This window comes from Poecilia mexicana, unplaced genomic scaffold, assembly GCF_051168715.1.
Source record: "Poecilia mexicana isolate PSO_F unplaced genomic scaffold, ASM5116871v1 scaffold_6, whole genome shotgun sequence".
NCBI classification, from domain to species: Eukaryota; Metazoa; Chordata; class Actinopteri; order Cyprinodontiformes; family Poeciliidae; genus Poecilia; species Poecilia mexicana.
This window is the reverse complement of record NW_028263375.1, coordinates 27839167-27852042: the sequence shown is the minus strand read 5'-3', so window position 1 is coordinate 27852042 and position 12876 is coordinate 27839167. Positions and strand designations below refer to the sequence as shown.

The 12876-nt window shown below is 39.6% G+C and overlaps 1 protein-coding gene across 3 annotated transcripts in view; it reads right to left on the bottom strand.

Moving 5' to 3' along the window:
* ptpn9a (protein tyrosine phosphatase non-receptor type 9a) overlaps positions 1-9100 on the bottom strand; it is a 29911-nt gene extending 20811 nt beyond the window's left edge. The window contains exons 1-2 of one of the 3 annotated variants that reach the window (XM_014970834.2): positions 8913-9100; positions 8454-8743 (exon numbers count right to left, since the gene is read on the bottom strand). In XM_014970834.2, the coding sequence (XP_014826320.1) occupies positions 8454-8486 (33 nt within the window). In that variant the 5' untranslated portion in view covers positions 8487-8743; positions 8913-9100. Of the gene's footprint in view, positions 1-8453 lie in introns of all 3 variants that reach the window. The other 2 variants (XM_014970836.2, XM_088006520.1) reach the window with 2 other exon arrangements.
* Between the last annotated feature and the right edge of the window lie 3776 nt (positions 9101-12876).

The following is a 12876-nucleotide window of genomic DNA, read 5'->3' as shown; positions in this document are numbered from 1 at the left end:
GCTCTGAAAGGTCGGGCTTTGAACACAGGGTTTCACTTCTCCACTTAGGCGCAGCAGTGGCGAGGCTCGCACTGAAGAGAGGAAGTCAGGTTCTGGGAATCGGCGGCTCGTTAGGAAGACAAAACGATCACTGACGGGAGCTGAGGCTGAAGACAAGATGCCAGTGTCTCTCCTCGGAAAAGCCAGTGCTTTCAGAGGCGGCGGGGCCGGCAGCTTCCTGCTCTGTTCAGATGCCTTGGCATGCGAGGGATGAAGGCTGATTGCACCTGACAGGGCAGAGGTACCCCTTAATATCCGACTCTCACAGAGAAAATGAGAGTGAGAGGAGAGAGGGATGTGCTCTGAACTTTGGACTTAGGAGAAGGAAATTGCACAATAACAGGATAATAAAGCGACTAATGTTCCTGTAACGAAAATAAGAAACTTTAGAAGGAAAAAGGGGTAGAGAACAGATCACTGAATGACATATTTATGGGAAAAGCTTGAACACTGCGGTCGCAGAGGAAATGACACGTCGGCCCATCTGTTTATCTGTAACGCTTCATTTGATTTTACTGAATGAGACCTGTATTCAGATAAAATCCTCACTGTACAAAATTACCTTCAGATTGGATTATTTTCTTAACATTAATCCAGTCTGTCAACAGATTGGACTAATGTTAGTCAACATTAATACATTAATGCTGACTAAATTTGAAGTTTAAAAACAAATTATGAGATTATATATCTGTTTATTGTTAGAAATCCTTAGTTGTATAAACCTACAGATTTAGGTAAATATTTTGACGATGATTGGCGAATTTTCGGTTCAATCGGTATCCTGAAGACCTGAAACCCCAAATCTGACTTTTTCACCGTGGATGCTACTAAGGGAAGAACACTTAAAGTTATCCATTTTGAGTGACAGTAAGTAGTTTAACAATGAGGTTCGCAAAAGGACATAAGAGGAAAAAGGAAAGTATACATTCAAACAGTCAGACTGCAAGACAGTGAGAGAGAGCAAGACTTTCAGCAGACACCAGGAAGGCAAGATTAGATTAGATTTTCCATGTGGAAAATGCCATTTTAGTAAAGCTAGCTAAATCAATATGCCAACCACTTGGTCTTTGTCTTAATCAAGTAAAATCAGGTTTTCCAGAGACTCCTTGCTAATATCACCTCTCTTAATGTGGATAACTTAAGGCTGACCACTGCTGGAAGTCTTTGGCTCTGTCTTCTTATAATGTAGTCATTTTTGAGAATATGGATTTAGCAAAAACTGGCAGCTAAACATTGTAAAAATTAAAAAATTGTAAATAAGATATAAAATTCTGATGTGTGCATCCTTCACTATGGACATATCTAGAAGTGCATTTTGTTACCAGAGCAACATGTCTGATTCAAGAGAAGGTTTTCACAAGTCAGCCATTCGTTTGATGCAGGTGGTTTTCTTTTTGTTGAAGTGTCAATACTACCCTGTTAAATTTTTACAGGACAGCCTTCCAGCTCCAAGTTGTGATCAACCTTTTTTTTTTTTTCCTTTTGCATAATCCACTTTTGTTTGGTATTTAAACACCAGGCCATATCCGCTGGAGCGGCATTTGAGGATGAACCAGTTTGTTTTTACTGTAGTTTTTGCCGGACTGCAGTGGAGGACTCACTGCGGAGGAGTGACTTATCCAACTCCTGGAGGACGCCATAAATATTTCCCTGACTTGCTCTAGTTCTCAAATGGCTGGAAAAGCTTCTTCCTCTCTCCCCTCCTTGAACTTTTTCAGAAATCACTTTAAAGCACCAAGTTCCAGCTAACTGTGTTTGCTGCAGCCTGAGAGGTTTTGTGTGTGGTCACAAGCCATTATGAATGCCAACTGAGGCATTTTAAGATCGAAGTTTGCGGCCTTCCAGCGCGGAGATGACATTACCCAGTTTGTTGAGAGAGTTGTTCATTGGAGCCACTTTTTTAGCCAACTATGGTTCACATTATTCACAGTCCAGTATGAGAACCTGATGGTATGTTTTCTCTTGCGAAAACATGAAGCTGAACAAACTGCCGTTACATCGCCACCATCTGGGTGTAAATTTGTAGCAGTTATAGACATAATGAGGGAGAAAGACCATAAATACTTTCTCAAAACTTGTCAGCTACATAATGTACTTAATGAAAATAACATACTATAAAGAAACATCAATATATTTTCAAACCTGTCACCAGAAACACCAGAGAGTTATAAATGAGTAATTCGTGTTAGCTGCCCTGGTTGCTAGCCGGCAGTAGGCTGGTTAATTCACCTTCGGACATGCCACCTATTGTAACCTGTTAGAAACTTTAGTTTCAAAACAATTCTGCCTGCTCATCTGGTGTTATTTTATTTCAAAGGGACACTGTACATTAATCAATAAATAGTAAAGGTATCAGGGTTAGCCAAAAGGCTAGTTTACATGTGGCTCTTTTTTGCTAGCAGAAGAAAAAATCCAAACGGCCAACTGAGCTAAAGTTTAGCCATATCTAGCTATTGCTTCTTTAGAGCGACTTGACAGCTCGAAACAACAGTTTAGAGGAAGAACAATGCCACTGTACTGGTTACAAAAGAGTGCATAAAACTCTTTAAGCAGCATCTCCGGCATTTCATTAAAACTAGCTTCAGGGCACAACCACACAGGTAAAACAAGTTGTCAAGTTCAAAAACACCCACGCCCGCATGGGAATGTTTCCGGAAATGATTTCATCTACATGGAAACAGAGAATGGCACAGAAAGCTATTCTTACGCCCCCTAGACCAGGAAGTTTTGCTACTCATGTAGTATGATTAGCATATAGCCTCCAAAAGAAGTTAGCAGTAAAAACAACAAGAAAACAAGAATGACAAGAAACAAAGCACAGTTGAAGTCTTTTGTAAACTTTTTTTTAACGCAGAATTGTAAATGCACAATCAGGAGTATGCAAACAGCCGTTGTTGTTATGTGTGACGGTTTGACGCGTACGATGTGTTTGGAGTTGTAGGTCAGGATAAAAGTTGGACCATATGTTACCGTTTTCACAATGGAGGCATTTTTGCTGCCCACATTAATATTCAATAGTGAAATTTCAACCCTGAACTCTATTTAAAAAAAAAAAAAGCTTTGGGACCCCTAAAATGTGGTTTCCATGTGAACACAAGGTACAAAGTTTAACACTTGTTCCTTTTTTTTTATTTCCTATGCTGCTTTTGCATTCTTTTTAAAAAAATCATTACCATACAAAATACAAACATTGCCACAAATATACAAAAAAACCCAAAACATTCATACAGAGCCATTATCAAAGCTTCAAGAATAACAACTATCAGACAAGAACATGTGTGACAGTTTCATCCATGTTCTTAAAATACCATCCTGAACATCGTGCACATTTTATCCCGCCTACAGCCACGATGATGAGCTCCAGCTCATCATCTTCCACTCACGCGCCCACTGCAGGCGTAAATTGACTGTTTGCGTTAGACCACATTTACCTTGCTGCTTCAAATGTAAAACTGGCTTTTGTGTTGCAGTAGCTTTTCCCCTGGAGTTCTCCAACAGAGGCCATTTTTGTCAGTTTCTTTCTTACTGTTGAATTGTAAACAGTGACCTAGCTGAGACAAGTGATGCCTGCAGTGCTTTAGACTGCTTTGTTGTTTTTTTTCAGGTTGTTTTGTGACCTCCTGGATGAGTCACTGATACGCTCTTGGGAATACTTTTAGTGGTTTCTCTATTTGTGGATTAAATCTTGCATTGTGAATTCCCAAAGCTTTGGAAACAGCTTTGTGAACCTTTACAGACTAATGGATGACACTGACCCTGTTTCTCATCCATTCTTGGATTTCCTTAGATCACAGGATGATGATGTTTTTGTTTTTAGCTACTTCAGCCTACTTCTTGTTGACAGACAGGTGCTATTTAGAGATTTCTTGACTCTGCAGGTCTGGCAGCAATCAGGCCTGGGCGTGGCTCTTGAAATTTAACCAAAATGAATATCGCTAATCACAATTGATTCACAATTCAACATGTAGGACCTGGTTGTTGTTTTTTTAGGCTCTTTAAGCAAGAGGAAATATACTTTTGCTTTGCCCTGTAGGACAACCATCAGCTACTAAAACAAACGAGTTGTCTTTGAATGGTCTTAAGTTTAAAAAACAAAAAGGTGATTCGCTAACAAGGTAATATGTAAGTTGAGAGAACTTCTAATGAAGAAATCAGGGGAAGGAGGTGAAGAGCCAAAGCTGTGCTATCATTACACCTTGATCCTCGAGACAAGGCTAATGCGTTTATTCCGTTCCGTTTCCTAAAAAGGTTTAATGGCCGCCCCTCGCATCGTTTCTCCTGAATCTATTTGATTACAGATACCACACTAATCCATTTACGAACGTAGGACTTCTGTTGAGCGGCTTCACTTCGCCGAGTCCAATTTAGCACGAGTCAATGCCAAAACAGGAAGTCAATAACGTCACTATCTGCCTCTTCCCCACTTTCTCTCACTTCGCCGCTTCCTGGGAGCAGCAGTCTCAACACACACTTTCTCTGAAGCACTTGATGGACACACACGCCACTCAGTTACTCATAAACTCACCCCCGCTCCCTTCCCTTCCCCTGTGTCTAGTGGAAATACTTTTAACAGCTGCATGTAGAATGAAGTTCCACTACAGCAGTGTACAGTCCCAAGAGGGCCACGCTACAAAATGCACACAGAATCAGCTCTCACACGCACACACACACACCCCGTTTAGGCTTTGGATGCAATGAGGCTGCCCGGCACCCTAGCGGGGGCCCTGCCTCACACAGGAAATGGACGAAACAGATAAGGAGCATTCTGCTGGGTCGATGATGGGGAGTCGGCAGAAAACCGAGGCAAGAGACAGAGAACAAGACTCCGAATGTCTTGTAGAGGCAAACTCATTTTTATTCCATCTCCATGGCTGTTTTTTTGTTGTTTTTCTTTTGCTCCACCATGGGTTTCGTTAGATCCACTTCCTTTTCCTTTTTTTTTTTTTTAAAAAAAGGTATTAACTAGCAGTGTAACAAGAACTCATCACAGAAGATCTCGCAATATGAAAGCATTATATTTCACGTTGAGGTAAATCCTATCTCGAGTTTCTTTGCCTGAAGAAGTGGGAGTGGAAGACGCCCCAACTACACTTAAATAATTTGTTTTGCCAAATTTTTGTTTTCCAGTTGGATCTAGAAATGCTACAGGAAGACACGGAAATTGTGCAAGTACTCCAAGTTGTTTAGATGCAAAAGAGGCAGAAAGCATTGCCAAAACAACCGCAGGATGGATGTCTAGGGGTAGGTTAGACATCCATCACAGCCCACCCTATCGATAGCACCACAGACCATGCTTAGGTCTGAAGAGAGGAAAACAAATCTGAAAATAAAAGTTCAGCTTCAGGCAAAATGTATGGAAATTTAGCATAAAGGTCTATTTGTACCATAAATTTGATCTTTGAAGTTTTCTTGAAAGTAATATTAAAATCTCATTCTCGTGAAATCATCATCGTGTCTCATCTTGTGAGTTTTAGGTATCATTACACGCCCTAGTATTAACAACAGCCCAGCAGTCTAATTTTGTTGCACAATTTTGCAAAACGTACATTTCCATGACACAAAATGGAGAAATTCACCGGACAAGATTGATTGCTTGTTGACATAAAAAGCCAACAACCAGGCATCTGGCTGTTGGCTTACATCTAGATGTGCTGAAGTTAAACCAAATACTAAATGGGAAACAAAGGTGGGGTTTTTTCACACACAACCATGTCTTGAGTGTATACAGAATGGCCCAGAAAAAAATCCAGAGTGGAGGCTGAGCGGATAAAAATGCTGTATTGGTGTTAGAAAAGACACTAAGCAACTAAACTTGCCATCACAACACATTAAACATAGAAGCAGGTGGGCTCCAGCAGCAGCAGACCGCACTGGGTGATGCTGTTGGTATCGTGATATGGGGGATTTCCTTAGCCACACTTTAGGTCCCTTCGTAGCAACAGCCTACCTGCTGTTCTGTTACTCACCCTGTCTTTTCCTTCATGACCACAGTTTAGCCATCTTAAACTGGTTTGATGAACATGACAATGAGTTCTCTGTGCTCAACTGGCCTCTGCAGTCACCAGATATTCATCCAACAGATCGCCTTTTGGGTGTGTCCAAACAGGACATTTGCATTACGGCTGTGCAGCCAACAAACCTGCAGCAACGGCATGATGCAATCACGTCATTATGGACCAAAGTCTGCTGAGGGATGTTTCTGGTGCCTTGCTAAGTCTTTGCCACAAAGATTAAAAAAAAAAAAAAAAACATTTCTGATGACAAAAGGTGCTAGCAAGATGTATCTCATAAAGATACTAATTGCTAGCACAGGTACAGATTTTAAGGCTTCATTTTCCATTTTCATGGGTTCATATTCTGACTGGGGTCCTTCTGCATGGTGCCTGCTTGTTGAGATGGGCAAAGACAGGCAGGTATAGATAGGCCTGTCACAATAATCAAAACATCAATTAATCACATGATAAATTAAAACAAACTCAATAATTTCCATTGGTCTGATTTATTGTTTTTCTCTTTTTTTTCCTCCAGTTTTCAAAAACTGGATGATAAAAGTCTTCAGTTGTTTACAAAAACTTCACAATTCATTTTATTTGTTTTATTTATTTATTTATTTATTTGGACATTTAAAATGCCTTCCAGTTCCAGTGTTAAATGTTCATTACAATTTAAAGTTTATTGATCTTTGAGAATGTGTTCTTATATTATTATTTTGTCATTACTATTATATTACTTAAAAATGGTCACAAAACAACAATATTATAATTTATCGTGATAACTTCTGGAACAATTTATCGTGATAGAAAGGTATAGATGATGGACAGGTGGATGGATGAAATCTGATTAATTTCACAAAAAAACCTGAAGTTTCTTTATAAGCAAAGTTAGACTTTCATTCCAGTCCAAATTGCTTCAGCTAATACAGTCTTGTTCAATATTTTTGCTTCAATAAGCGCTACGGTTTGTTTCAATTCATTTATGATCCATTGCTTCTCTACAAACTTAGCCAAAATAAATCAAATCCAGTTTTAACAGAAGAGTTCACGTTTTAAGTGTTAGAATAACATATAAATCCATTTAATTTCAATGGAAAATAGTCTAATTCAATATGATTTAACACAGGACAGTCCAGCTGAATCCAACTGAATTCAATAAAATTCAAATTGAATTACACAAAGTGAATTACTGCTTATGTCATTGTAATTAATGTCTAAATCAATTCAAAGTTTGTGGTTCGGTTTGGAATGTAGTTCATGTCAGTATAATTCAGTCTGATTTTAAGTTTGTGATTGAGCATAGTACCACTGAAATGAACAATAATGGAAAACAGTGCAGTCCAGTTCAATCCTACTAAGTAAAAAAAAATGTAAGCAATGCATTTATTTTAATGTATTTTGACCCAGTTCGACTCAAACTTACTTGAACAATTAAATCAACATGCAGTCCAGTTCAATTGAGCCAGATTCAGTTTTGTAATCTATTTCAGTATAACATTGTTTATTTTAACAAACTGAAATACAGTTTAATAAAGTTAATTTTAAACCAAAAGTACATCCTATTTTGGTTCAGTCCATCTGAACCCAACCTTAATCCATTTTAGTCCAGCTATTAGACTCTGTAGAGCCACATTATAGTTCCAGTATCAATTCTTTTACTTAACAGAGCCATACCTAGTCCGGTTGAATTCAATTTACTCAGTTTTTGTGTCAACTGTTATACAATACAACTACATTAGTCACAAAAAACTAATTTAAATTAATCAAACGCAATACAATTTTATCCAATCTTAATCTGGTTCACTCCAGTTCAACCCAGCTGTATATCCAGTTATATCCTGATTCAAACCAAATAAAATCCGATTAAATATAACTCTCCCTTTCATTTCTACTCAGAATCAGTAACATTAGGCTACTGTAAAAGACTCAACAGGCTCAGAGAAGTTTCTACTATAAACATCAGTGACTGACCCCAAACGAGGAAGCAGGGACCGTGTCCAGGCGCTTCCTCTCCCCCCCTCACCCTACCCGGTCTCTGGTTAAACCTTTCCCCGGCAATAATGTCAGAACTCGGGGCACAGCACTTCGCATCGGCAGCGCGGCCCGGGTTTCAACACATCATCTGAGCCGCTGGACAGGAACTGACGGTGATGCAATCAGGGCAATAATGCGCCAGAAATCGATACAATGTTTCCGCTTTGCGCTCGGGACTATTTCGCAACAAAGCCACTATTGCGCACCACCGCCGCCACTTCGCTGCGGCGCGCGCGCACGCACGTACACGCGCGCGCGCACACAGCGAGCGACCAAAAAAACCCCTCCAGGTAGAAACGAGAGCGAAATTCGTCGTTCGTCGCTGTAAAAGTAAGAAGTGGACGCCTAAACACCCCCCTTCCCTCCCTCTGCCTTCCCTGGGCCTACCTGTTCCTCCTCCGCCGATAAAGTAGCTGCCATGGTTCCCCCGTTCAGCCCTTCCACAGACGTGTCCTTCTCATAAAGTGGGAGCTGACGGAGATGTCTGGCTGCCTGCTCCTCCTGTTGAAATCTGGGGCTCTCAGGGGTTGTCCCTCGCCCTCAAAGTTGAAGGCATCTGAAACGGCGCAGTGCGCGAGCGGAAGGTTTTTTATTTTTCTCTTGATGCTGCGATCCACGCGGGCCAATTAGCACGAATCTGCCATCCAAACTAGAAAGAGAGGTGGGGGAAAGAGCCGCTGTTGTTGAGTCAGATTTCACCGAGGAGGAGGAAAAATAAGGCAGGAAAGCGAAAGAGAGAGAGAAGAAGAAGGAGGAAAACATCAGCCGAGTAGCTTTACGGAGGTTTGATTCAACTCGACGTTAGAAAGCGGATTCAGGGCATGATGTGCCGTTCATCCACCTAACCTGACAAAGGGTGGAGGGCTGCAGCTGCCCGCTGACTCCTCCATGCCATGAATTGCAAGTTTTTCGCACTGAACGTCGTCTTTATGCTACCCGAGAGAGTTACGCACACACACTTATACACACATACACACGCACACACACAACCATGAACAATGAAAGAGACTGTTGGCTGTCTTTCTGTGTGTTGCTGAACCCCCTGGTGGTTAAGACCAGAAAATGTCAACAGATCACTGACCTCCGCCTTCATTCATAAATAGTAAAGGAAAACAAACTGGAGGGCAAAATAATATAATTAACTCAACAATGGCATTATTATATCTTATACATGTTGTCCCCACTTGTTTTTTCTAACAGGCAGGCTTCAGTTCATTTGAGAATTTAAAGAGCTGTTGACTTTACTCTGACCACAAAGATTTCCTGTTTGAAGTATTGCAAAAATGTATGTCAGTTATGTTTATTTGGGCTCTTGGGGTGGAAATAGAAAGCCCCAGAGTTGACCAATAGCGTCATATTGTCCCACATTGGGGAAATTTAGGTGTACCACCAGCAAGTTAAAGGTAGAAGCATCCACATTCAAAATAAGGATAAGAAACTGTGCAGTAATGGCAGATTTACAAGAAGAAAAAAATAACACTGTGCATTTAAAGGGGCAGTGTCATGTGTTTTCCAGTCACATGGTGCCATTTTATACCATAATCAAGTAACTATTTTTACTAATATTGTTATTAAAATGTTGTATATATCAAATATGACCCAAAAGAAATTTTACTTCCTAGTGTATAACCCCTTGAAATTGGACTTCTGTCTCTTTAAAAACCTCTTGCTCTTTCTGAGACTCCACATTCAGGGTAAGGCTGCTCTGTGAGGCAGAAACTCAGAAACTAGGACTCTGTAGCTCAGAGGAGGGGCTTTGTCCTCGAAGGCGGGGCTAGATCCACCCAGGCGTTTTGCACAGCTGAATGGTTGCAAAGGAGATTAAAAGATTTCTCAAACATGCACAAAAGAATAAAGGCAACAGTCCAGGTATGTTTTTGATGAGGGAATAACATTATAACACGATGTGAAGCACAAAAAAGTCAATTTTACATAATACTGTCACTTTAATAAAAATAGCGCACTCATCAAAAGAAATGTGAAATTGAGTATGGTAATTTGAAAAATAACTTAGTTTAAGATTTGTATATTTGTGTATAGAAAACAGCAGCAGCACTTTGAAATCTTTTTTTTTAATTCACAACAAAACCATTGAAACCATCATGTACTACGATAGTTAATGTATGCTAGAACAGCACAAAGTGCTTCCAGTAATAATAAGTTGTTTACTGCACATTCACATCCAAATGGCACAACAGAAAACACAAATAGAAAATAGCTTTAGAGCGACGGTCTCAATATAACAAACAAGGTGTGGTTCTGGTTCTGATCCATTTTTGGTTAAACATGCTTGTTCTTCATTCAGTAAAGTAGAGTTCTGAGCAAAGGAGCCAGAAATTGTATCCAAGTAAAAGTTGGATAAAAGTTTTACTTTACTACAGTTGCACTGTGGCTCAAAATAAAGCTACAGTGCAGTAAAACTTCTCCCAGAAGTACTTTTCCACCCAAAGTTACTTAAGTAAATGTTACTAGTAGCTACCCACCTCAGGTGATGAAAGATGGCTGCCACTTACCAGAAGAATTTGAAGATCCCAGCCACCAAAAAAATCTAATTTTGGGGTAAAACGAACACCCAGGTTAAGAAATGGGTTCAATATTTTATTACCCTTCGACGTTAATTCAAGCATTTTGAAGTCTGCCAACTCAGGGGTCAAGATAAGGGGACGTTTCCCAGACATGAATCAGCTTGAGTTCTTGAACGGGTCACGTTGACCCCAAACACACCAGGAAGCGAGCAACATCTTGGTTCCAGATGAATAGGATTACCGTTAATCCGAGAGAAAGAGTGACGTCACAAAAACACTGTTGGCAAAGCAAACTCAAGGGAATGCAGAGGAATTGTGCAATGGAGACAAACGATCCTGGGCTGGGTTATAAAGTAAAAAGAAAAATTCAGAAAGTACTATTTTTTTATTTGGATAATCTAATGTTACTTTTTATTGTTGATCTTGTTTTTCAGGGAAAGAATAACATGTACATTTTTCCAACTGAATTTTTAAAATAAAAAATAAACCATCACTATATATATTTAAAGGGTTTACTCACTTTTTTAAACACAATGCTATTATTTAGGACACAACTTTATACTTATAGTTTTACAGCACGGTAGTAAAGCTATAAGTCTGCAACGCAACAGCGCTCTCTGTGCTATAATGCAACATTACTAATGCATGAAACCTGGTGATAAGAAGCAGCCAGTTTTATGAGTGTGCCTTTCCATAACAGGATATTACAGTAATAGGGGTTTAATTAAGGAAATTCTCCACTCACGCATCCCAAAGGCTATTATAATTTACAGGAATTGTATGATGTAGGGATGAAAGAAAAAAAAAACCCAAACGGTATGATGGAAGTTGATGAAACACTGAGCCTAAGACGAGTCTCTGTAGGACGATTACAGACTGCTGATGAACTGGATTTCATCACGAGGTTAGTTCAAGTGCAAGCCAGGACATTACATTTCCTGAAAGGCTGTAATTGATTGGCCCCAGATCGTATTTAGACGCGTTTTAATAAGACCGTAAAAGTAGTGCGCCGTAAAAAGAGGTTTCTCCCTGCCGTGCTCTGCTCCGGCAGCTTGTTGGCTTTTGTGCTTTTTTCTTTTCTTTTCTTTTTGTTGTTTTTTTGATTTTTTTTGTCCCCTTCCTTGATAGAAAGGTGAACAATGTCAGGTACACCCGATATGTTTATTTTCCTTTTCCACAAAATGCAAGATCCAACAATACACAAAGTGTAAATAAGAGGAGGCGTGGGAAAGTCTGGCTTGAAAACAAAAGGGAAGAGGGAGTGGACAACAATGGACTTCCTGTCCACATCACATCCTTGCGGGGAGAAAACGTGATTGGTAAATCCTTAGCCCGTCCCTCACAGGGAAAAAAGAGGCCTACTTTTATTTTAGTGCTAGTCAGAGACCAAGAAAAATTTAGGATTTCCATAAAAGTCATTGCTAGTATATCTGGGTTGTCATCAATTTTCCAGGGTGATATGGTAATTTTTAAAACCAACATAGAGTATTCATATTTGGCTTTATTGGTTTAAATTAAGCACACAGGCTGTAATACATGCAGCTGAAATCAGAAGTCGCGTGGGCTGAAAGGCCGCTCAGCGAGGAAGAAGCCGTCACTACAGATCAAACGTAAAAATGTCAGATTACAGATGCACACAGAGACGTGGATCTTACATTTTAGAGACGTAACTTGTCATCTGATGATGCTAAAGAAAAACCGTTTGGCCATAATGAACATCAACACGTTTGGAGGAAAAACTGGGACTCTTGTAAAACACCATCCCAACTGTGAAGTACGGTGGTGGAAATTTTGACACAACGCCCCTTCTGATTTTGTGGACATTAATAAATATTTGACATGTTCTTTCTCTCATTATTGTGACATTTAGCAAATAGAAATATTTTGGCCAATGATAAGTTTGGTCTGTTTTAACTTTGAATAGTGAGAGGAAAAAAGGTGCTTTTTTATTTTGGTTTATTTAAACTTCTTGTTTAAACGCTACTTAGCCCCCACTAATATCTGGTTCAACTTTCTTTAGTGTCTGATATATTGTACAATGATGTACAATATATTGCTAAAAGTAACTTCTTTGCGCATTCAAATAATTGAATTCTTGTCTTCCAATCACTACCATGGCCAGATATTTTTTAAAATCAAGCACCTAGACATTCAGACTGTTTCTGCAAACATTTGTGGAAGAATGGGCAGTTCTTAAGTGGCTGGCTTTGCCAAAACAATTTTGACAATTTGATGATCCAGACTTTGTTGGAACAGTAGAAATATGGCCCCCAACCTGACCTCAA